General features: G+C 35.1%; 1 protein-coding gene across 3 annotated transcripts in view; it reads right to left on the bottom strand.

The window, feature by feature from the left end:
• Window positions 1–5,349: 5,349 nt before the first annotated feature.
• LOC110156120 (glutaminase kidney isoform, mitochondrial-like) overlaps window positions 5,350–27,295 on the bottom strand; it is a 45,836-nt gene continuing 23,890 nt past the window's right edge. The window contains exons 8-18 of one of the 3 annotated variants that reach the window (XM_020920305.2): window positions 25,401–25,433; window positions 24,594–24,652; window positions 23,081–23,147; window positions 22,271–22,321; window positions 21,569–21,745; window positions 20,030–20,161; window positions 19,141–19,233; window positions 7,651–7,712; window positions 6,982–7,058; window positions 6,796–6,859; window positions 5,350–5,742 (exon numbers count right to left, since the gene is read on the bottom strand). In XM_020920305.2, coding sequence (XP_020775964.1) covers window positions 5,595–5,742; window positions 6,796–6,859; window positions 6,982–7,058; window positions 7,651–7,712; window positions 19,141–19,233; window positions 20,030–20,161; window positions 21,569–21,745; window positions 22,271–22,321; window positions 23,081–23,147; window positions 24,594–24,652; window positions 25,401–25,433 — 963 coding nt within the window. In that variant the 3' untranslated portion in view covers window positions 5,350–5,594. Of the gene's footprint in view, window positions 5,743–6,795; window positions 6,860–6,981; window positions 7,059–7,650; window positions 7,713–10,989; window positions 17,478–19,140; window positions 19,234–20,029; window positions 20,162–21,568; window positions 21,746–22,270; window positions 22,322–23,080; window positions 23,148–24,593; window positions 24,653–25,400; window positions 25,434–27,295 lie in introns of those variants that run through there. The other 2 variants (XM_055149525.1, XM_055149523.1) reach the window with 2 other exon arrangements.

Here is a 27,295-nt window from a genome sequence, read left to right on the forward strand (position 1 = left end):
CTTCACAATTTGTGTTTATTTGTTAATTTATTTCATTTAAATGTATTTCAATATGTTCTGATGTATATAAATTGTCCAGTGGCACAGAATGGCTTCCATGTCATGTCCAGAGCTGCTGTGGCTTCACTTTCTCTTTTTTCATACAAACTAAATGTGTGAAACTAAATTTCCTCTACCCGTTAACCATCACTATTCATCTGTACATGCTCAAACCATCAACAGGACATATGTAAAGGTACACTATGTTACTTTTGCTGGTTAAGGTACATAGGTATTTATTCAGTATTTGACCCATTCCTCAGTGTTGATGCTGACTGACCGCAGCGCAGCACCTGCCCATTTCCAGATCATGAGCTTTATTGGTCAGGATTATGTTTACTGGAGGATTTGACCTATTGTCAGAGGAGGGTAGAGTGTCCAAAATTGTACTCAAGTAAGAGTGGGGTTACTTAAAGAATATTACTCAAGTAGAAGTATAAAGTAGTGAAGCAGTAATAACACAGTGGAGCACTTCCTGTATTACCACATTATATCACAAGGTGGAGCAGAGTGTTTTCAATTTGAGAGGAGAACACAGCCTAAATATGCAGGGCTTGTGTGTGAATGAAATAAAATTAAAAACTAAAAATAAAATCCAAGAATGTGTTTGATGAGGAAACAACTCAGAAAATAGCGTGGGCCATTTAAGGAAAACATATGTCTAGAGAAGTAAAAACATACATTTTTCAGCATTTTTATTTTATTTTATTTATTTTACAATATATTTGAAATAGAGACATCTTATGACACAGCACTTTAAACTAAAATCATGTTATTGTACATTCATTTTGTAGGCTATAATATGTCATTTTGGTATACTTTTTCTACACCGTAAAAACAAAAACGTACATCTTTAAAACATTGCAACTTTTCACACACTCGTATAGCTTTTTGAGGAGATTTTGCTGGCTGAGAGCAGATGACCCGCCTGCTCGCAATATAACATCAATATAATAATCTACAAACATTGGTCTCTGTCAGGATTCTCAACTGGTGACCTGGGATCTTCAAATGTTTTTAAAAAATTATTGAAAATTGGAAGTTAGATCGTTAATTTCTGTTAGCGAAATGACAGATTGTTATAGTTTGAACAGTGAAATTAAACAAACTTCATTCAAGATTGATGCAGTTATTTTTAATCTTTTTAAATTGTATCTTGTTTATCTTTAGGAAATTTTATATTGAAAGCTGTTTGTGTTTATAATTCAAAATAGCGGTAATGGTTATTTTTGTAAGATTTTTTATTTATTTATTTAATTTATTTATTTATTTCGGTCACAGGTATATTTTGACATTAATTCATAAACAGTCATATTTAACATATACAGACCGAAAAGGTGCAGATCAATAAATTTGAGCAACAGTAGCGTTTCTATTTCATTTTATTTATTTTTTTAATTGACCTTTATCTAACCAGAATAGTTACTCTGAGATTAAAGGAGAGAGTACACATTTTTTAGTGGAGGGGGAAATCTAAGTATGGTAGTCGTATAACTAAAAGTTTGATAGATTTAACAAATCTCTGGCCAATGCATGATGCTGTTGTGTCTTTTGGCATTGCACTTCACCTTCCTTGTATTACTTTAGCCTCTGTAAATTGTCTGGATAAAATAAACTGAACTAATTTCCATTACTTAGCCCAGGGGCAGTTGTGGCTGTCAAAGCTTATAACCATTGAGTGTGAGGGGTGAATAACAGTTTTGTATTGCTGATTTCAGAGGTGGGACCAAGTCGTTGCTTTGCAAGTCTCAAATAAGTCTCAAGTCTTTGACCTCAAGTCCAAGCCAAGTCCCAAGTCAAAGACAGGCAAGTCCAAGTCGAGTCTCTAGTCACTGGCCCATAAATCCAAGTCAAGTCCAAATCGTCTGCTTTGAGACTCAAGTCATTTCAAGTCTTTAAACCAAAGTACCAAATATAGCTTAGATTTGTGCTATTTATATGACTTTTAAACTAAACTGTACTTAAAAAATCATGGTATATTTATATATGAGTATTTATGTAAGAGTTTTAGAAATAGACATTTTTCCTTTTTAAATGTCTTGACAAGATCTTATTGTGAATCATTACGGACAGAAGAGAAAAAATTAAGATTTAAAAGTGCTTAATAACAGTTATTTTGTCATGTAGTCTGCACTAAAATGGAAGGATCATGTTCTCTGTAGTTCCCTCTGTTTTACTGTACTGTACTGTATTGTACTGTAGTATATTTGACGACACCATCTCACAGTATTTCAGTTACATCCAAAGTAACCGAACAGAAGTGAGAGTGACATGTTCCAGTTTGTTCCTGTAAAATTAAGCGCCGCATTTATCAACTGTAAAGAGAAAAGTATTTTCTAAAAACATATATTTCTTTGGGCGAAGCATCAAGTCCTCTCTAGTCACAGGCCTCAAGTCCGACTCAAGTCCCAAGTCACTGAGCTTCAAGTCCAAGTCGAGTTCCAAATCTTAGTCCATTTTATCAAGTCAAGTCTCAAGTCCTAAAAATAGTGACTCAAGTCCCCACCTCTGGATGATTTATTTGATAGCGAAATCTGGCCCCAAGCCAAACCAGCTGAGAAATTCTAGTCAAAATCAACACTCGAAACAACACAATCTCACATTTAAATATTTTGCAATAAATACCGTGTCTATTGCGTGAGCCACAGAAAAATACATTCAGATTACACAGTCCTTTGAATCCTGCTGAGGAGCCTGCGACAGACAGGGACAAACAGATAGGAAAATATAATAGGCCAGTTTATAATAATATGAATATAAAGGCCATATAGTCACATTTATTTGAACTGCAGCATCAAGTCTCAGAGCAGTGACACAATCAGCTTAAGTACAAACAAAACTCACTACTTCGAAATACAATAGTGAGCGAATGACTAGTGAGAATCTGGTCCACTATTTAAAGACACACTATGCAACTTTTCTGTTTGAGGATACTGCTCCTGCTTGTGAAGATGGAGAAGTTATTGTTTTTGAAGGAATATTCCAGAGTATGGCATTAAATGTATATTTTGCATTTATTAAATGATCAAGTACCTTGGAAAATGGCAAAAGAGAAATTCAATTTGTCAACTGGACAAAAGTTTTCTTGGCCAAATTCGTTTCGCAGCTCATCCAAGCTGCTTCTTCAGTTCTGGTCAAAATTCTAGTGAAGCACTTCCTTGTATCTGCCTGAAGGGAGGAGCTAACTACACTGAAACTACTCTGAAACTAACACACGTACCTGTTTACAGTTTCTGTTAGTTAGGCGTATTAAACTGCACTGAGGGTGGGGTCTTATGAGCATAACCAATCAGGGCCTTAATGGAGCTTTCACACCTCTGGACCTGCCCGGCTGCCCCTATTGTTCTCTTGTTTGTTTTGATTTAGGTTTGAGGATGGAGTTGTAAAGAGTTGTAAGATGATGTCTGAGGCCTCCATTTCTGTTTAGAGAAGGAGTCTCTTTCTTAACAAAAATAGCTTCTTTAACTCCCCTCTCAAACCAGTTCTTTTCTCTGGCTCAGATCTGTACCTCATTGTCCTCAAAGGAGTGGCCCATGGCTTTTAGAAGGAGATGCACAGCAGACTGAGGTCCACTGCTGCTCTCTCGTCTGTGTTGGTACATCCTCTTGTGAAGTGGCTCTTTTGTTACTCTGTAGTGCTGTAGTACTGTATGTTGTCCTCTGTGTGGACCAGTTTCTGTCTTAAAGTGTTTGTAGGTTTGAAATAAACTGGGATCTCATGTTGTCTGAAAATCCTCTGTAATTTTTCAGAAACATCAGTCATGTAAGGAATAGTACCCCCTTTCTCCTGGGTTCTGATTCCCTGTTGTCCTGTTTTTTGTTTTTTTATCTCTCTTTGTTTTATTGAAAGCCCATTTCGGATACCCACAAACAGAGAAGGCTTTCTGCACACGTTGTTCTTCTTTCTCCTTTTCCTCTGTGCTTGTAGGCACCACTTGAGCCCTGTGTTGTCGTGTCCGAATAACTCCAAGTTTGTGGTGCAGTGGGTTGTGAGAATCAAAAAGCAGGTACTTCACATACCTTGAAAAATATGCATTATTTTACCATGACCTGATATGTAACGAAGCCTGGTAGCATTATTTGTTTCCTTTTCTTAACAGAGATATATGTTTAATGTCGTTCTGTGGGACATTCCAGGCAAAGCAATAACATCTCCATGGAAACAAGCAGGCGGCGTACCCTCAACCAGAAAAGCTACAGTTTACACCTTTTCGACTGTGTTCACAATGAGCAAAAGTGGCCAAAACAACTTCTGTTTATCATTTCATTATTGCAGTTTCAGAATAGTGCAATGAATAGCCCATTTCAGTTTGTCGGAAAAAGGGAAAATTAATTACGGTATTCATCATATATTGCAAAATTATTTAATACTAAAGTAGACTTAAAAGTGTAAAACGTTTTATGAACTGACTGCAAATTGATACTTCTTTAGGTTGAAGTTAATTCAGACATTTTTGAGGCAGTATACTCTGTCCCAGCTACAAGTCTGAATAAATTAATACATGAAGTGTTGTCAGGAAGGGCACTTGGCTTGAACTCTTAAATGCCAAATTGAAAGGCAAATGTTTGTTAATTTACTGTTGTGACACATGGTTGACTGAAGTAAGTCATACATGGTTGATGTGGTATAGCCCTTACTACGCACAAGTGCAAAGATTGTCGGACTTGTATAATTGATTATATAAAATTTTGATTAACCAAGGAATGTGATTTAATACCTTGTACTGGAGTGATACAGATCAGTGGGTGTGTATCAGGTAGTAATAGTATTGATATTAGAAAATCAAACTTTTTTTAAACTTGGTTTGAGCCACTTTGCACTTTGTGAACGGCCAACATCCAAAACCTGATAACATGAAATATACTTTAATATGTTTTCACAATTAAACACCAACATCACAATTTATGAATGAAAGAGACCCAAGCAGCCACTGCAACTGCACGGCAAAAATGAACTGTCTACAGAGTTAAAATAACTTGTATGCCAAAAAGAAATCTGTTTTTTTTTAGTTTATTTCAATTTAAATGTCAGACTATTACATTTTATATTTCTTTTTTTTTCAGCCAATGCAAAAACAGAATAGGATGTGAAGTTATAGTCTACTTTTATACATCATTAATAGGAAATTTTACCTTAACACCTTTAGTGTTGAGCTGAATATTTTTTAATAATTTCATTACAGTTTGTATTACAGTTATTATTTTAGCTAAAAGTAATTATTTTATTTATTCTAAGATACATTTTATAAAATTATGTAGCTGAAGTTTAAACGCAGAACATTGTGATTTGTAATCATTTTAACTCCAAAATAAATAAACAAAATACTGAAACTAGACAGAAATATCTTACATAAAGCTACATAATAAAATTATTAAAAACATAATCTAAACTACTTAAATAATACATGTAATTTCAACTCAAATTGTAGACGTTCATTTTGCATAATGACAGCAACAAACCACAAAAGTTTGGTCATACATAAGTCCCATTATTGTTGCTTAGTGTAAATATAACTACTGTTGCTTGATGCCAACATAAACGACATGTGCATTGGTCTAGTAGAGGCTGTCTAAGCTCTTCTCTTCACGATGCGGGTCACGACCACAAGGGGGCGTACTGTGCTCATCCTGAAACTGCTGTAGTAGTTGGACCACTGCTTTGTGACCGAAGTGAATAGCTTCATCCAGTGGAGTGTTTCCCCATCTGAGTCAAAATAATAAGGTAACAATGGATATAGAAAGAGACACTTTTCTATTTAACCTAAAGGGAGGGTATGTAAGAGCTGGATTTTAAAGGACCTATATAATGCTACTTTCCTATGTTTTAATGTGGTTTTCTCATCAAATACATACCCGGAGTTCTTCTCTCAAACAGAAAACACTCTGTTCCACCTTGTGATATCATGTGGTAACACAGGTACTCCAAGTGCTCCACTGTGTTTTTAAACTCCACACAGCTTCACTAGACTAATTTGGATCATCAGCCCTGGAATTAACAATCTTTACAGAACAAAAGGTAAAAGGTAGCTGTTAACTTGAAAACTACCACTACATGACATCACAAGGTGGAACAGAGCAGACAGACAGATTAAAAATAAATGATTACTGAAATGTGTGAATGAAATAAAACACAACTCCGGTGCTGTTTTTGATGAGATAACATTATAACATTTTCTTAAAAGTCACTACCTAAACCCCATGAGTTAGTGCTAGTGCAGCCTCTGTAGCTCAGTGAGTGAAGTCTGGAGGCTCTGAGTTTTCACATGAGACAAAGCCTGTACTTAAACTGGGAATGTGAAACTTTTTAAAACAGTAAGAGTGCAGGCTACATACCCTCTCTTTAAATGAAAGTCTAGTTTTTCATGTTGAGTTATACGAAATGTTTGCAATTATAGGAGCCCAGAAAATCAATATAACAATGACTGAGATAAAGCTAACAACCCTTTCAAAGCATTGAACCACTACATAAAACTATGAAAGTGCAATAAAAAGAGATATATGACCCAATTCTAACACAATACATGGTTGTCAGTTTACTTAAAAAATACAGAAAAAACAGACAGTTTAAAGGTCAAACTAGGCCAATGCTTTTATTGTTTATTTACTGGCTCATAATTGAACTATACAAATCTTGAATAAGGAAGAACATTTTCCTCAACAATGACTCTTTAAAAGTACTTTAGACTGGATTGTATCTTAGTTAAAAACTAAAGCCTAATAAATGTTAAACCTTTGAGTATTTAAGCCTCAGACTCACCTGTCTCTGGGGACTGGGTTCACTTTACAGGCTTCAAGAAGGAAACGCACCACCTCAACGTGTCCTGCAGGGGGCAGCGGTAATCATTATTTGTACAATATAAGTAAAAGTAAAAGTATATATATGAGATACACTATATATTAGATATATGATCAGCAACACTTTGACTGTGTTTAGTGTTTTCACCTTCTGCTGCTGCCACATGAAGAGCCGTCCTGGAGTCATAGTCTCTCTGCTCCATGTCCATCGAAGACAAGGCAAACCTGCACATGCCCAGGCCAGAGACAGAAGAGTGGATTAAGACTCAGTTGTAACTGTAGTTTAGATACAGAAAAACTTGATTTGATGAGCATGGTATGTGTGGATCTATACAAATGGAATTAAATGCAACACGAAAACATTAGGAGCCTTAATAAAATGATTAAAAGGAACATTGATAAATAACACATTGTACACCATATATGCTGTACATGTGAAGTAACTTTTTTATTTTTTATTTAATTTGTTGATTATTTTCAAATATTCAGATTTGTTCATTTATGTGATCTTAAAAAAAAAAAAAAAATCATTACATATAATACATTTAATGAGTTTAGTCTTTATTTGAAAGGCCAATGAACAGAAACATTAAGATAATAAAAAACAGAGCTGGTCCGCCCCAGATTATAGCTAAATAGCTAGTTTCCATCTGCAAATGTAATGCAGTACTGCTGGCAGAAAGTGTTGGAGTAATCACAAGAAACACAAGATGCTACCTCCATTTTAGCCACTAGGTGTCAGTACCAACCAGCCATCTAAACACTGTATTAAATGTCCCAGGTTATGGTTACATCAGTAGTGGTGCTACAGTTGTACCTCCTGAGAGCAGAGACATCTCCTGTATAGGCCGCAAACAGCAGGTTAATCACCGACTTCACCTAAAAACAAACAAAATCCACCTTTATATTAAATACATCTGTCTGAAATAACATATTAAAATGAATGGGTGAGATGAAATGACAACATAACAGAAAATACAGAATAATGAGCAGTTGTGTAAAGGATACCAACACAAATGTCACATTTACTTACCCCATTACCATTACTCTGCTTCTCAAAGTGTGGTGTGGGTACAGCTGGAGGTGCAAAGAATCTCAGTCGTGGTGCAATTTAAAGGTGCACTATGTAACTTTTTGGTGGAGACTTGGCACCTGCTTGTCTCCATGGAGATGTGACTGGTTTGTCTAGAGCTGCATTAAACATATTTTCATGGAGAGCAAGTTACAGGTCAAATCTGTGGACTTGCAACCTCCCTCAAGAATGTATGTTTATGTCTTATCAATAAGGACACCTATTGTTAAAAAAATGCAAGACAGATACATTTAAGGCCGTACTGTGGATAGCTATGAAACGGTTACATAGTGCACCTTAAGTATATCCTACGAGTATAAAGTTCAGTCTCCTGCTTTTTGCCCAAATGTGACCTGAATCAGATTTTTTCATGTCGGTGTGAACAGCTTAAATCTGACTTTTTCCAAAGCAATCAGGTCACTTTCATATGTGGAAATACATCTTATTTGAACCTGATCTGGTGCTGTGTGAACACACAGTCACATTTATCTGACTTTACTGCCGTGAAATGCTACAGATGCCACACTTTTCTCACTGGAAAAGGCAGAACTAAAACAGCAGTGAAGCTCGAAAGTACAAACACAGTGAGGTTTTAAACTTGATTGCTCTTTTGGGAAAGAAAGTGTGACAGAGACAAAAGAACAACTTTTGGCTGTTAATGGTAAAAGAAAATTATAGCACATTTTTGATTATTTTAATAAAAAATGGTCCTTGCTCACGTGTCTTTCTCATAATGTGACAAAACCACAACTCCAGTCCTGTCCCCTTGTGTACATCAGGACATGGGGCTGTTGGGTTCTCACATGAAATCTGTTTTGAGTCACATTTTATTTGCAATGTGAACTGTCCCTCCAAAAATGGGGTGTTAATAAAGCTTCAATCCAAGCGAGGGTCAGACCTAGTTTAGCCTTAGATTTGATGTAATCCTTTGAACTTGTTTAATCTTGTGTTATTGGTGGTGATCATGGGGCGTTGGCTCAGGTTGGCAGCCGCATTTCAGTTAGTCCGCCCCAGGGCAGAAGTGTGAATTAGAAATGTATGAAGTGTATTATAAAGTTCTTTGAGTATCTTAAAAAGTGCTGTATGAATCTATCCATTTTCCTCTGCTTATCTGGGGCCGGAAGGAAATGGATGGATGCATGAATCCAAGGCACTATTTTTACTATTACTGTATTACATCTGCACTTGTTTAATATGACCAACTTGTTCTAAACTAGATCGTACTGTACTTTTTAGGCATGTATTCAACAACAATTATCATAGGTGCACATTGACCAACAATTAGCATGGCTGCATGCTTGACATACTGTACAAGTTGGGACAAGTACAAAGTGACTTCAAACAAGTATGTACTGTAACATGCAAATGATGTTTTTGCACGCCATACCCATATACAATGAGCTACTATTTCTTTAATTAAAAGTACATCCCAGCACAGTAATAACACGGTAATGGGATATCAAGTCCTACCTCCCAAACTACCAAATATTCCTACAACTACAACAAGTGCATAAGACATTTCACTAAGACTTAATTTAAAACTCTTTTTTTTTGTTTGTTGTTGTTGTTTTTTTTAAACATTTATTTCATTCATAAAGTATATATAAAAAATACATTAACAGTGTCATAAAGTGAAACATACAAGAAATGAATGAAAAGGAGCAGAAAGAAGAGTCATCTTATATCATTGATTATTTTGGTTTAGTTTATCATTTGTGACATAAATGTAGGCCTAGTTTCATGACTGTTACTTAGCAACCGTATTGTAAATATCAAATTTACACAATATAATTGACTTGACTAATAATAACATATGAAATATGTATATATATAAATGTGTTTCTTGTAAATTGTCCCAGCATTTTGGACAGAATTTTTGATGGCATAGATCGAGGGAATCCCTTTTAGTCCTACTTCCTGTCATTTTCAACATTTTTTGACAGTTGACGGTGTAAAAATAAGATTCTATTGCTGCAGGTACTATTCCGCCAAAGAGTGTCATAATTAGAAAAACATGAAAACTGTCACTTTGTGAACTGACAAGTAAATGCTATAGCCTACCATTAGAAAATTGTACTCATTATTTTTCTGTTACTAATTAAAGGCACATTTTATACATTTGCACAGTAAATGTGTTTCTGTAAACACTGCACGCAAACCTTTGAGAACTGGTCTTCAGGGTTTGTCAGTTTGATCAACAGAAAATGCAGTTTAACTGGAAACTGCTTCTCTTGCTTCAGATAACAGTGCCATAAATAGACAGATGGGGAGATAGAGAGAGAGATAGATAGACAGACTGATAGATATTTTATTGATACCCCAAAGGGAAATTCAGGAAATCAGCATTCTCTCACATCAACAGGTGAACCACTATGACATAACAGAATACAAAAATAAAAAAAGTTAAAAATGTGCTCAACTGACTAAAATCTACAAGGGGAAATATGCTAATTTTGGTTGAAACTTTCCTTTTTTGCTGTGGAATGAAAATCACTAGCAATGGTCTCTCACTGACTTGTAAACACAGTGAGCACATAACAGAAAACTCTACAATTCCCCAAAAGGAATTGTCAGAGATGCTGTGTAGATGTCTGGTTTTCAATGTATTTTGGGCAATTAAAAATGTACGTAATGAATTAATGCCATCAACTAGACAGATCCATATAAGGTACAGACAGAACACCTCTCTTGAGTTAAGCAGGTGGCATACCCCCTCTTAGAAAAGTTACCCAGTGCACCTAAATATATTTGTTTGAATAACAATTTAGCCCTTCAGCTGGCTTATATATGTCCTGTTATGTGTCATGTTGTTGACTGACAGTTATTTTGATAGAGCACTGTCAGTTTTGAATTTAGTAGCTGATTGGACTGAATATTTGTCAAGGTTCACAAAAATTACAGCTTGTCAGAACAGTGTCTAGATTTTACTCCTGTCTACTATTCATGATGAAATTTACAATGCAGGTCATTTGCACAGAGCCATTCTACAGTCTACATCTGCTGCACAAGAACAAGACAAGCCATGTTTAAGACTGTATGGTATTTTAAATGATCCATGACAACAATAACAAGTGTAGATAGATATAATGGATAATGGAACTTTATTTGACTCTTTACAGGTGACGACAAGGCAAAAATAAACCAACATTCATATATGAAGCTTCTTTACAGCCAAACAAATACGAAATCTTTGAGCAAATGAGATTTTATACACAATGGTGAATGTACACTCAAAATGGAAATTAAAAGACAGCAATAATGAAGTTGGAAACACATGTTTTTTTTGGTTTGAATGTTTTTAAATGTGTAAAAACAAGTTCATGGCATTTCCAAGATCATTAATTAATAAAAGTGATGTGGATCAATTGGGTACCACTTTGCAAAAGGGCTCTTAAAGTTAATAGTAGAAAATGTACCGCAAATGCATACCACATTTGCTAGGCCATTTGAGAGGAAAAAGATTGAAAACACCATTTGAGAAAAAACTATTAAAATAAAAATTGACTTATTTTGATTAGACTTTGTTCAAATTGTTAATATGCTTGAAATTTAAAGTTAATACAAAATGTGTCTATTGGAATCCTTAATGTAAAGTGGTACTTTTACAATAAATTTAAGACCACGACTAATTTACAAATAAAATATGTGGGGAAAAAACATAAAAACAATTAACAAGAATAGCATTGTAAAATTATACAAATGCATGCAAGGTGAACCAAAACATGGGAAATGTACACAGTATGGTAAATAATTTGAATTCCTGGTGTTCAAAAGCCATATTTTCATTGATTTAATATTCACAAAATAGAATGTTGATTCAGTTTTGATACTTAACAAAGTATAGATTGATTTGATTGTCAAATGAATCAATATGTTAAAGTGTTTTTCCTCCAATCAGGTTAAGAAACATGATTGAGTGTTGATTTTATGTGGTGCAAAGAAACAAGAAACCACACAGATGAAGAGATGTGCAGACATTTGACAAACCCTGCAACCATTGAAATAGGTTCTATTCATGCTAACTGCAGACATTTGGAAACATGCGGATGATGACTTCCGGTGTAGTTCCCGACACTGGGCATGTGATAAAAACGGTGCTGCAGAGGTTTTAACAACCTGCCAAAGCTTTCCATGGGGGATGGGACTCTAATCGCACATTCAAACACAGTGGAACACTACACTGACTTTTTTTTTTTTTTTTAATTAAGTTAGACAAACTATAATACACAAATTAATAGGCAATTTATAACAGGAAAAAAGAAAGAATACAATCACATCTAGATGAAGAAAACTCAATTTTCTCAGTTTTCCCAGATTTTGTCAGAGTTACTATCACCAACAGAGCCCAAAGGAAGTCATCATCCGCATGTTTCCAAACATCTGCGGGTTTTGTGACATAAGTATGAATAGAGCCCATATAGCATCTTAACCTGACAATACACTGACCTAAATATGGTAATCAACGGGTTAAACAAGATTGGTTAGACAAACATTTCGACTAATGACAAAGTATGGCCAACTGATTGAAGCAGTAATTCATCAGGGTGCACTTTTTTCTACTTTACATGTCAGCTAATAAAAACTGTTTTCTAACTGTTACACTATTGAATTCCATAGGCCAAGCACGAATAACATATAATTTATGAATCTATTGATGATTATTAGATCATGAGAAAGAGGCTTTTGAAAACCAAACACATTTAAACAATATTTAGCACAGAAAGACAATAAAAAAGTAAATTGCTATTATTGGCTCCAGAATCACTCAAGTCAAATTCAATGAGATTTTCACATCTAAGGCTTGGGCTTTTGAGAAAGAACAATACTTTTACATGATGTCCCGTTTCTCATAGTAACTTCTCTTAACAGTTAAGAGAAGTGGTCAGGAGCAGCTACAAAGGCTTACAATAATGATAAGCACTAAAATGGATGGTTCAATCTTGTATATAAGTCTGAAGTCAATCAGAACAAAATGAAAGGTTTATATTTAACCATAATCATAGGTTGCTTAACATTTCATAGACTTTCATTGTCGGACTATCCCATTAACTATGAGGCTGAAGTTTGCTTAAGAGGCTCACCACTGAAAAAAATAAAAACTAAACTGTTTTTGTATATTGAGAACTATTCACTCACAAATAGCTTTTGTACAATATTTACTACAGTCGCAATTTTACAATGCAAAACATGAACAATACTGAGAAATGGAAGAAGGAACACTGTTGGAAAATGGGAACTTAACCTTATTTGACTTGCACAATTCAATGTCCTATCACCTTTACAACACGCTTTACATCTTTACAAAGACATAATACAAGACAAAACAACATAAAAGTTAAAAATCTACTGCCAACTTGGTCTGAATGAAAGAGTGAAAGACTAAGTAATGTGGTCCAAAATATATTATTATTTTGATTGATTGGTTTTGATAATTTTCACATTATTATCTAAAATTGTCTTCATTTTTAGTGAATTCAAGATCTGATTGTCAAATTAGCAAAAAATATGAGTTATAACCAATTTTGATCCTCAAACATTTGCCTATTGCATCTTAAAGTTTTTAGGATCAACTTGAGAATGCGTGTTATTCAGTGTATTTTCGCAATAACTGAATAAAGGTAAGTGCATCTTTACGTATCAAGGTCATTTGGTTTTGATACAATTTTGACCTACTTTGGAGACTTGTCAAATATGTGCTATTCTATTTGACAAATACCATGTTTTAAAACCTAAAAAAAATGTGTGACCTACTGTTACACTTATGGACATCTGAAATAAAAATCATCAACAAACAAACAATAAAATTCACCATGACCTGACTGAGACACTGTCCACAAATGGGTATTTAAACAAATATGCTCTCACTATATGCAGTATGTTTTCATGCCCGGATATAAGGACAAATCATTATAGAATTGAGTTTTTTATTTATTGTTTGATGCTGTTCAAATGAATTTGCCTGCCTTGAATCTGAATTTTAAAAAAGCATTTCCCACAAAACTAGAAAATGTAAAATTGGAGTCAATTCCTGGCCACTATAATTGATTATCATTGAGAAGCTATAGGACCAGTTTTATGTAGAAGTATAATTAACATTATACAAAAAGCTACTGTGGCTATACTCAATACAAATGCCTCTGTGGGGTAACACTTTATTTTAGGGTACACTTAATAACATCTAACTACCTGCTAATTAGCCTAGTTGTAGATGGTTAATTTGTCATTAATTAGTATTTATTCAGCGCGTAATAATCTTTAAATCCCCATAAGCTTATTCTGCTATTAGTTAGACATTTACAAACACTTTCCTATTAATACACTCCTTATTAATAGGGCTGGGTATCATTAAGAAGTTGCCGATACGATACATACTTCGATAAGATATACTTTTTGATACACTGAGCTTTCGATTCAATATGATACATTTCAAATCAATTCGATATAGTTCAGTGTAAAAAAAAGGCTAAATCATGGCTGTGATACTAAAAGTTTGTGTAAAGTGAATATGAAAAACAAAAATTTTACTCAAAACTGTGAAAATGTCAACACAATTGTAGCTCTTACACAAAATAGTTTAGTTAAATAGCCCTAAAAATTACTCTTGGAGATATACTGATACAGCAGCCCACGATATCGATACTGTATCATCACATTAAACGATAGGATATATCAATATTTCAATATTTTTGCACAAGCCTACTTATTACTGCTTATTAATATGATACTAAGCCATGAATATGATGCTAATAAGCTTTTGGTAATAAGGGTGTTGTTAAGGACTAGTTGCACAAAAAATGTAGATTGTACTTAATAAATGTATATCCATGGTTTTCTAGTTGGACTCGAGAGAGTGTTTAGAGAGTGTTTTATTACATAAGAGTAAATTAAATTTATTAAGTGCAAATAAGTAAAAACTACATTTCTTGTGCAATTAGTCCTTAATAACACGCTTATTACCAAAAGCTTATTAGAATCATAATTCATGGACAAAAATGGCTTAGTATCATATTAATAAGCAGTAATAAGGAGTGCATTAATAGTAAAATAAAGTGTTACCCTCTGTGGTCTAAAACAAAATGTTCATTGTATGCAGATCATCGAAACTAGATACATCTAGTCAAAAAATATAGCAAGATCTTAGTGAAGAGTGAATTCTATCTCTGGGTCAAATGCGCAACAAATTTCCTTATGGTGAGAATAATGTCAACTTTGATCTGAAAATCTCCAAAACACAGACAGATAATCTACATTACAATAAAACACCCATTTAAGTATGGACAGTGACTGAACCACAACTCAATTGCACATGTTACTACACTTTGCCCGCATTGGCACAAATTCACACAGCCTTTTTTTTCCTTACGATATAATACATTTCATGCTGCTCCACCCACAATTTAAAAACCTATTTCTATACCTCCCCTTTGGTAGAATAATAAGAAAAGCGCCTTTTTTTTCAAAACCATAACAGTCAAATCTAACAAACATGCCTGCCCTACAAACACAGAGCCCTTATCAGATACACTGCTACTATCTAGTGTCAATAAAAACGAAGCCCGCCTTTACGACATCATCCACAACTACAACAAATAAAAATCGTCCAATCGGCTTCCAAGCATCCAGTCACATTCGACCTGAGGTTTCTGAGGCTTTGGTGCGTCATACCCAGTGAGGTTAATATAGTTTGACCATTGCAAGACTTTTTACACTACAAAAAATAGTTATGAAGTTACAATGAGTTAAGAATATTCATATTGATTAGAATCAGTATCACGTCATGTTATATCCAAGTGTCAATATTTTGTTAAATTTTCTAACCAGGATTTGTTTAACTACTTTAGATGATAAAACTAATTTCAGTGTTTTTTGTTTTGTTTTTTTTTATTAGATTTTTTTTCCATATTTCAGTAAAAATTGCTTTTTCGATAACAACAAATACAACTTAATACTGCACCATCAGAAAAGAATGTGTTTAGATATATAACAGACATGATAAACCAACTCAATCAAGATAAATACTTTTAATTCAAGTCTTTTTAACTGAAAACTATTTTTTTTTGCAGTGTACTGTCACCTATCCTTTAAAGTAACTATTCCTTTAAATATTCATCTTTGGTATTTCTCAACAATATCATCTACAGCCTCACAAATACAATACAGTACACCTTCGTACTAAACCAAGGCAACAAGTGAATCAAAATTATCCAAGGTGCAGCCAGTCAAAAATCTCTTTGCATAAAACGTGACTGCAGAAGAACGCATGTCCTGCTCTTCTTTAAAGCAGTTAGGCCTGCATGCTGATGTCATCAACATTCCCTGGGGGTGTGATGCTAACTGATGGCACTGCTCTGTCTGAAGCTGTTACTCAAGTTAGACTTTAATCAGAGCTTTATTTTAACACAGTGTGACCAGAACGAACTGATTTAGTTGGAACTACAACAGGTGAGGTGATTTGTGCTGTTAAAAAAGTCTCTCTGTCTAGCATTAACAGTTTTACAGTTTGTCACGCTCACCTTTTTATTCAAAATCAAAAACCTAAACTGGATCAAGAGCACGTAATGATCACAGGCTCCTGAAAATGAATTGTTTACATCCATTTTGTATTTTGGGAGTTTTCAGACTCCCCAGTGTCAAGTCAGTATCAATTACGTCTGGTTTGTAGAAAGGTGCCTGAATCTTGTGCAGAAGATGTAATGATTTGAGCATCCCATTGCACACACAAGTAACTGTATCCTCTGAGCAATCTTTGGGTAATGTTTCTGACAATTCCAGCATTTTTGATTTTGAAAAACATATCTGGCGCACTAGTAAACTAATCATTTTTTTCCTCCAAACTCTTCATGTCATTCAAGTCGGAGCCTCAATGTCAGCTGGTATAATTCAAAGCAGCAGAACTAGTTGCAGTAGTAGTAGTACTAGTAGTAGTAGTAATAGTAGTAAGTATTATGTATCATCAAGCACTGTGAGTTTTTTCAAAAGTATTACAAAAGCGCTATACATTAAGAAAATACAATGTACAAGTGATATTAGTTTAGATTACTTGAACTCAGAATCACAGTTTGATTTGTTTTAACCAATTTTGATTAGATTTTTAGGCTTATGGACATTTGAATACACTACTTTGTTTTATTTCTTATTTCAAAAGACATTCATCCACTATTATTTTTTCACTCATTTCAATATTAAATTTTATCTTCACTACCAGATACTTTTGCTTGAAATAAGAAGAAAAAACACCAAAACCAAACTCAACAAGTCATAGGCCCAAAAAGTAATCATACCCAGTCAAAACAACTCAAAATTCTACGTTGACATCACTATTTCATTTTTGCAGTGTAACATCCCATTCGCAGAGTTACCCACACAGTAACCAGCATACCACAATAAATATTCACAATAAATATAAAGGGTGGTGTCTAGTTGACTTCGCTGACTGTATTGTCCATCCTATACACTACAGTGGTGGAGCTGTCCTGGTTGGTTTCCGTGGGACACACTTTTTTCCACAGTGGGGCTTTAAGAGCGAGCTCCTGCTGCAGACTCTCGTAATCCATGGGCCGACGTGTTTGCTGCTGGTTTGCAATGACAAATTAGTATGGGTTTGTATAGGGACAGGAAGAGGCTAAAGTATGTAGGAAAGTAGTAAGATGCAGCTCAAGTAAGCAAAGAAGAGGCCAGTGATTCTCAAACTGTGGTGCAGATATGATAGTGGTAAGCAGGAGTTTTTTATGAACCCTAATTCATAAAAATTAAGGGTCAGTTCAAGAAACTCATTGAGAGAAGGCCAAAGGTTTTCAGCACATTCAACAGAGCTAGGGATGGCTACTTTGAGGAATTTGCATTAGAAATATTTTTTTTAAATTTAGCTGAGTTATTTAACTTTCTATTATTTGCAACATAATTCTATATCTCACATTATATTTGATATCTTGTGAATATTTAAAATGTAGCAAGTAGTAAACACATGGAAAAAAATATTGAATGAGAGGGTGTGTCCAAACCTTTTACTGGTATTAAGTTATTATTACTGTATTATAATTGAACTATTATTTTTATTAGAATATACAATACATTCAAAATGGAGTCTGTATAGGATTGATCTTTTGTAAGCAACTGGCTGACAGGATTTGCTGTATTCATTATCTGAAATCATTCATAGATTTCAGTTTCCTGCTTAGAGACATCATTTTGAGGACTTCTCACCGTATGAAGACACAACCTTGCGTTAAGCCCATTTTTCTGAGAAGCACTGGACTAAACTTCATGATAGATAATGTTAGTAATATTCGTGTTACCTGAGCAACACCCTATATAAAACATTATTCATTCATTGTCTTCTCACTGACTATTGATTATTCTATGAAATATAGCACTGCCATCACAAGACATCCAGAGCAAAACATGCAACAGGCCAACTAAAATTTGTCGGCATAGAAAAGTTCAAACTGCACGTTAGGTTGTTAAAAGTGTGAAATGCGCGTTAGTCCAAAGCATACGCAAAAGAGAGCACAAAGATTGCCAATGCATTTGAGATAAATAGCCTATCCATGTTCTTAGTTTAGGTCATAATTTTCCCATAAAACTCACACCACAATAGACATACACTATATTAACATGTCCACAACTATATGTAAACTTACTATTAGCAAAGACGCATTTTGGTTTCAAATATATTATTTGAAAAGCTCCAAAGAATCCAAAATGGAGACACGCTTTTCCCCTTGACCTGCTTCTGGTCAGGGAGAGCAGCTTCTCTGATCTGGGGATGACATTTTGTACAAAACTTAGCACTGTTGGTCCTGTTTAATCCAGATTTAGACCTAGTTTTAGACCTAGTTTAAACCTAGTCAAGACTTGGTCCTGGGTTAGTCCCACTTTAGAAATTCCCAAAGCATTTTTTTTTTCAAAAGACTGGAAAATGTTAAAAATCTGTTTCCCAACTTCCGAGTTGAGAAGAAAAATCTTATCATGGGTTTCAGTTTTTTATTGTTGGTGGCATTTTGAGGACTTTTGACCACTAAAAAGATAGGTTCTAGGTCCTAGTTTTCATCACTTTGAAACCCAGAGATAAAGAAGTGTTCGGCACAAGTATTAGTTGCTTTCTATAAATGGCCATAGGAGCATCAAGCATATTGTTAGTCCAAGCATCTTAAAAGCTAGATGTTAATGCAAACTTAAAAGGAGCAGATGAGATGGACAGCGCTTTCCATTATAATGCAGTTTTAAGGTCCTTACCCGCTGGTCCCCTCCTTCACGTCGTGGATCATACTTCTTTGCAAAGTGCCTCAGGTTGTCATAGTTGTGGAAGTTAAACAACTCCACCAGGTCCTAAACAAGTAAGAATAAACAAGGGTCACCTGTAAGCCTTTTCTTAAAATGTTAGGAGCTGGAATATTGATAGCGGTTATTGTAGTGATGTATTGGTTGTATTTAAATTTGATTAAGTATTTATATTTTAGTTATTGCATTTGCCACTGCCAAAGCGATCAAACACACAATATACACGCTTCATAATTTGATTGTGCTGTGTGCAAAAATACAGACAAAAGTAGAACAAACTGTATAGACATGAAATATGTACTAATTTAATGGGAAATTTTAATAGCATAAGGCGAGCATGTGGAATAGTCAGCACAACTATTGCCTATGCCTTTGAGATAAAGAGTCTATCCTTGTTCTTAGTTTTGGCTATAATTTTGTCAATTTCCATAAAACTCAAAGATATGAAGTAAGTCTTTATTTATATAGCGCTTTTCACAGACATATGTCACAAACGCTTGTACAGAGCATTATTCAGCATTATTCATTCAGTCCACACCTGGTTAAGGCTAATGTGGAAATAGTGATCTGATATTTTAAAATCTAAAATAGAAAAGGTAAAAAAATAAATAAAAAAGGTCATATTTAGAGAAGATAAGGTGTCAGAAAGGTACAAAAAGCACCTCTCTCTCACGCACGCTTCAAAAACAGTCTCATCTCCACAGTCATCAACATGAAACGGCATTCCTTTTACTGCTATGAAAACAAATTTCCCTGCAGGGGCAATAAAATAACTAACTAACCTTTCAAAAATCCGCAGGTTGAGTATATTTGACCAGCTGATGTTGTGTTTTGAATGACCTACCGTACAGAACTGGATGCCTCTGACTGAGTTGCCCAGTTTGTCCAGAGGCGGAGACCAGCACATGATGCCCATGACATTGGGGACCACCAGGAGGATGCCCCCCGCCACCCCGGATTTGGCCGGCAGTCCCACCTATGGCACAAGAAAACATTTACAGAATCTCATAATCTGCAAGTTGAAAAGGCAAACAAAAACACTACACTATTAATAATAAACTGTATTTATATAGAGATGAATTAAGGTGAGAGATAAAGCTTCCGTTTGTGTACAAATTAATCACTTAATGACTTAAAAGATAATTATACAACTGGTCAAAATTGAGAACTATATCTTAATAATTTGAGTGTTTGTAAATCACGCTGAATTGTGGTGTTCATCGGAAAACATATAAAAATAGTATAACCTCTATGCATTGAAAATATTCTTATAATTTTTCCCTTTTATACGCAAAGATTTTAAAAAGCCTAATAATATAATAAGAATCTTGTCATGTAATTCAATTTGTATAAGATGTATTTAGATTGTATAGTCCTGCTCTAGAGGACTGATCACACAAAGCTAAAGGTATGCTCTGTTCTGTTTTATATAGTTTCCACAGTGGTGCAGAAGTGAAGACAAATGATGTGCAGATTTTGTATACAACATATTCTTTAGTGTTTATGTCTGCTAAAAAAGTAGGACACATACCACAGGGGTCAGCAGAAGTGTGCTGCCTCAATACATTACACTACAAGCAGTACAGCACATGCCTCTGCTGGGGACGGTTGGCTGTAGGGGCAGAGTTTATGCCTGTCAAACCACCATTACACTGTTCCTCAAACATCCAGACCAGGCCCCTCCTCACCACTCTTTGTCCACTAGTTCTCTGGGCACTGCCAGTTTAACACATTTTCAGTTTTGTTTCATGTTAACAGAAGGGGTTTGTGCTTGAAAAAAAACACATTTTATTCTTAATTGCACATCAGTATTAGCCAGGCTGGAGCCACCTAGTGCCTCCGCTCATTTTCATTTCTCTCCAGCGACTATGTGAGGAATCAGAATATACTAGACGGTTTGCAAAAACCCCAGAAGTGCAAGTTCGGGCACCAGCCAATGAGCAAAGAGCCATATATTCAGTGTTGTCGATTCCTGAGATCGAGGATTTAGACGAAATAAAGAGAATGTTTGGTGAATTTTATCAAGGGGAAAGACGTTATTGCCCTTCTTCCTACAGGATTTGGGATAAGCTTAATATACCAGTTAGCCCCGTTAGCGGCGCATTACATACGCCACAACCAAATAGCAGCAATTGGTTAAATGATAAAAAGTACCCGCCCACCGTCGAGCGAAAGAATTCTAACACTAAGGTCAGATGGTTTCTATGAAGTGAAACCAGCTAATAAATCAGGCTACATTAGTATGTCCCCAAACACCTTGATAGACAGTGCCAAAATATTTAATACCAATTTGTTGTAAACAGGCTGCATTCAATCTGAACTACAGTCACAGTCCCTATGTTTTATGTCACATCCCTTCAAGAGTTGAAGGTTCAGTACTCACGTGGAAAGCGAACTGTCCACTGAAGTCGTACATGCCGCAGGAGTGCATGAGGCTCAGAGTGTTCCTCACGGCCTCCGGGCTCAGGACGCGCTCTCCGGTGATGGGACAGATCCCTCCATTTGCCAGAGTTGCTGCCATGACACTGGCACTCTCACACGTCACCTCAATAGAGCACAGCTACACGAGAGAGAGAAGACCACATTCAAATTATTATTTATTTTCATTATGTTTGTTTGATTCATAAATGTACTGCTTTATTAATGTGCCTACGACAGGTTTAACTACTCATTTTACTAAAACACAGTTAAGATAATAACATTACAATTTCTTTTCCACTGGGCAATTTTTTTTAGGTTAAAAATTTTACTTGTATATTATCTTAACGCTACTATCTGTAATTAGATTTTCTGACCCGTCACCAATATTTGATAATATATAAAGGACTTTGGGGAGTGTTCTGTAAAATGGACATGCTTTTGAAATCCACTCTGGGGAGAAGATTTAGATGTTGCTAAAATTACTCATGTACCTGCTGAAAATGACCAAATCCTATAATTAAATCCCAAAAGTGCATTGTGGGATTGCTGAGAGCGTATAAAGCGTGTTCAGAATTTAGGCCTTGCTAAAGCCGGAAACCATTAAGAGACATGAAACATTGATGGAGGAGGAAATATGAGACAAGACGATTCAAGGTCGACTCACTTGAAAGTAGAAGTCCAGCACTGAAGTCATGTCCGTGCCATCAGGAAAACACTGGAACAAGAAACAATATGATTTACCAAAACACGAGCCCTTATTACTATTGTGTTTTTATTTGCCAACTAACAGCACATGACAATTGCAACTATATAGTGTTTGGATTCCAATAACTGTGACTAGAAAATTGACAAAATCTGCTGTGTTGCAAAATGTCCATAGATGCATTAGCCAAAACCCCAAAAATATAAAAGGTATTGATACTTGGGGGAGTCGGGGTGTATTTTCTATGGAGGGATGTTCAGCAGTTACCATGGTGACACAATGCACACATAAGCATACACTACCAAAAAAAAGTAGAAACTCAAGAAAAAAAAATACAAAATGGATTTAAACAACATATTTTCAAGAGTCTGTTAAGGTGTTTCATTTTCAACAAAAACTGTGAGACTGATTAACTGAAAAAGCTATCTTGTGACAGAACACATATGATCTCTGGTTGTAATTCCAGATAAAACAGTTTTTCATAGTCAGATTGTGTTAAAACAAAACACAGATTCAAGTCTAATTTCAGTAATAGAGCTTCAGACAGAGCAGTGCCTACATTTACAGTTTGGTGTGCTTGTAAACAAAGCCACTATACTTTATAATGAATCCAACATCATGCTACTTGTAATTACTTTTATTCCATTTATTATTATTTTGATAATGAACTAATTAAATGATAATAAAATAATAATAATAGTAATCTTGACTCATAGACTTGCACTGATAACATAACAGAGAGTAGACGGGTGACTAATGGAGGCCACAAACCTTCTTCTCTTTCAGATAATAGCCAATGGCAAAGTTCCTGTCCCCTGACTCACGCTCCGACTGGAATCTGTCAACACAAACACGGCAATAATGATTACATCGGACAGGAAATGCCCATGCTCTGATCCCATCCCCTGATCCCGCCCACTGCCCTGCCCACTTCCCTCTACATGCAACCAAACACGTTGCAAAGTTATACATTTTTCAGATCATAAAACTTCTTCAGGCCTGATTCACAATATTTAATCTTTAGTGATTGAAAGGCAGGCTGTTTACAGTTAATGGCTAGTTTTAAAGTTATGTCATTGTTGATAATATACTACACACAAGAATACTGTTTAATCTAATATGAACATTTTTATCTTTTCAATGTCATGTTATATGTTGAGACCAAACAGAGCACAACCCAGTGTAGCGTATTAGAGAAGCTAATGGGAAATGAAGCAAAGGTCTCTAGTCACACCACCCTGGTACTAAAGTTACAAATAGCGTTGCCAACTCAAAATAGTGTTGCCATGTCATGCTATGTACAGTATGCTAATGGTTAGTGTACTGATCAGAACATAAATTGTAGGCCTGTCACTTTAAAGACGGAAGGTTTTAAAATGGAAATAGTTTCACAAATAACATTTAACAATGCGAAACATATAGAAAAGGATGTATGCATGCTATGTAGGACTGGGATTAGATATTTGTTTTGATTAATAACAAATAAACTTCCTTGAAATTTCATGTCCACACTCCACAATGCTCTTGACATGAAAACACAACAGAGTAATAAATAACTCACTTGCAGCTCAACAGCTTTAGTCTATCAGCAGTAAGTTCACAACTCAGCAATTTATAATGAATTAACATTTCATCAGGAATTGTGATATCTCTGTACATCATGACTTCTCATGTTGCCGAGAAGTCCGTCACGTTAAACTATTGATGAGTCAAAATTTTCAGTATGGCTATAAGATGGTGCTTTACTTAGTCGACCAAACTGTGTAGTAGTTGACTTAACATTTTATTTAGATAATAATTATTCATATGGGACAACATTAGAAAGGAGTGAGTTAGCTGAAGATTTGGTATTTTCAGGTATAGTACTTTATTCTGCATAGATAATTGTTTCCTGACTAAATGATAGGCAGGACAAATCTTTAGTCCACAACAGCCCTAATTTTCAGTACAGCTTTTTTTCTTTTTTCAACTAAACCACTTTATGGAGCAATACATAATGATAAATTGCACAGCTGACAGTTTGACATTAAAGGGTGCATGTGTGAACAAATCCTAAGCATAGAAAGCATAAGTTGGACCACTGCAGACTATGGTATGCAGCCCATGTTATGTTAAGTTCAAAGATATTTGTTAACAAACTCAACACAACAGTGCACTCGTCTAAGCAGTTTAAAGGCAAGTATGTTTTGGTTAGTTGCTTCTTATGCAAGTATTCTTCTAATCCTCAAACATTATTTTGGTTTATGAAATTGCTGAAGTCTTTTAAAGACTCTCTAAAACTTACGTGGCATTGCTGAAGCCGACGTATTCATTCCCGGCCATCTGCTTTAGGAAGTTCATGACCTGGAAGAAAAAGAGGGAAAATAAATATGCATGGTAAAACATGAACAAAAATCTAACAGGAATAATAGGCAACAGAGCACATCAGTAATTATCAATGTAAGTTACTGTAAATATTGTTCACAGTTTGTCAGGTAAAGGTACACAGGCCCCACACAACCCTAGATTTGAACATGGCACCTTTTTGTCAAGAGGAAAGTAACCACTATTCCACTGCATTTACTCCAGGGACGTTTTCTCACCAGCTTTATTTTTGTCATAGGTCCTTATAAAATCATATTGGTTCATTTGCAACTATGGCCTTATACTGAAATGATAAAATATAGATGATTTCACTGAGCATTTTGTCTCATCCAGAGCAAGAAACTGACAATTAGTATTTTGTAACTAAATAGTATTTTACTTGTAATTGAGAATTTTTGGACAATACATTTTAGGTAGCCTTCCTTGACACAATTCAATTCCTCATATTGATTGATTCATCCAGATTTAAAATTACAAACAAGTAGAAATTTATTTTGAACACTTCTCCTAAGCTCATGTGTTAACTCACCTCTCTATTAAAAAGACCTAAGCTGATCATTGACCATTCGAAATGAGTGAATCCCTATTAAAATTTTAATTGCATTGCCCTATTTTAAAGGACTCATGACCTCTGATTGACTTCTCAAATCAAAGCTCAAAATTTAGAACAAAACTGTATTACCAAAGGGTACTAAAACATGTTGTGCAATAAATAAATATTACTTACATAGTCGAATTTCTCTGCTGTGCCTGCTCCCTGCTAAGAAACAAAGAAACAAAAACTCACAGTTAGATTTTCAAAAACAACATGCAAAAAGTACAAGAGACTCACAAATGAAAATGCTATCGCTGCCAAATTAAATCTACAGAAAAAGAAAATGTGAATTGTATAGATTTTGATAATCAAGTAACTTTTGAGGACACACATAGATGAATAAATAATTGGCTTTCAAAAGGTTACAAAGAGGAAGGTTTAGGGAGTTAGGCAATATTATAGCGTTTCAACAAGTTGTGTCATGAGCTTTGTGTAATGGAAGATAGAAAGCTGTGTACACATTTGGTATAAAAGGGTAACCAAAATACTGGCTCGTGTTGTCTATAAATACAGTCAGTGAACTTGTATCATATGAGATCTGTGTCCTTTAGGTGCTATTGATGCAAAGAGGCAACAGCAGAAAAGAGAAAGGTAAAATATTATCTTAGAATAGCAATGTTTTAATCTGATTTATATTAACACTACTTAAAGTCTAATTTGTTAACATGAAAGTCTAATCCAATTGATTATTATTACTGATATTATATTATATTATATTAGGCACGCTATGTAACTTTTCTGGTGGAGGATCTGTCACCAGCTTATCTCCATGAGAAAGTTATTGTTTGTCAGGCATTTTCCACAATATTGCATTAAACTTATCTAATATTTAGTTATTTTACTTGTTTTGTTCTTGACCTTGCAACACTGAAATGTTATCATTCATTCCTTCTTTTATTTAAAAAAAAACTTAAATAGATCAATTCTGAGCAGGGTCCCCTCTCCACAAATCTGACCTCTAACTTGGTCTGGTTAATTGGTTAATGCAATACTGTGGAATATTCCAGGCAAAGCAATAACACCTTGTAGTACACCTGTTTCTTCGGTTTAAAATTAAGCTAAATTTAAGTATCCTTCTACCAAGTAAAATGTAATAATTATTAATAGACTATACTACCTGTTTGATGGAAATGTTAAAAGGTCACTAAATGAGGTCTACTGTGTGTAGTGCTGACTGGAGCAGAGAGAAGAGGAGAGGTTGGGGGTAGGTTTTGGGGGAGAGTGCGAGGAGATAGATATGGAAAAGGAAGAAAAAATTACCAACGTCATTTGACCTGCTGCAGCAGTCATAATTTCCACTGTTCCTAAGTCTGGAAAAAATGCAACATACAAAAACATGTAGCCTTCAAGCACCATGTAACAACAGTTTGGGGCGTAGAGTGGCTCAAAAGAAAAATGTCCCCATAGCTTCAGGAGTTTGAACGACACGGCTGGACCATAGACTGAACAGGTATAAGACACAAATAGATGGTTGTGCACAGACAATGGAGATGGAGGTCATGTCTTTGAATGATCTACAATAAATCCATAGATCATACAAGAGGGGTTATAAACATGGAGGGGCATTGAGTGACATTGGGATGGTAAAAGCACCTTGCTTATTGTTGTCTACAAAAAACAAAGTAGAAGAATATTTTCTTCATTCTCCCTCTTTGCACTGTACGGTTTCAAAGCAATTACTTCATCTGGTTTTGTTATTATTGTTTCAATTTATGACACTTCATGTATAAGACAGATTTGTCCCTGTAACTCAGACTAATTCTGAGTATTTGACCCATCAGTGCCATTGGGCCAACCATGATCTTGGCCAAGAGTACCTAAATGGATGATTAGCCTGTTTCACATGTTTTAGGGTAGAAAGGGATATATGTTGCAGAAAATCCACCCAGATACACAGAGAGGATTCAGAATTCATACTCCCTGGGAATTGAACCTCAAAGTTTCTGCGCAGCAGTAAATATGACACTATAGTGTAATTTTAAGATGCTGTACAAACAATTATGTTGAATGAATGCTACAGTTTTACT

Source organism: Boleophthalmus pectinirostris, unplaced genomic scaffold (assembly GCF_026225935.1).
Source record: "Boleophthalmus pectinirostris isolate CB_2022bp ecotype Guang Dong unplaced genomic scaffold, ASM2622593v1 HiC_scaffold_1, whole genome shotgun sequence".
Taxonomy (NCBI): Eukaryota; Metazoa; Chordata; class Actinopteri; order Gobiiformes; family Gobiidae; genus Boleophthalmus; species Boleophthalmus pectinirostris.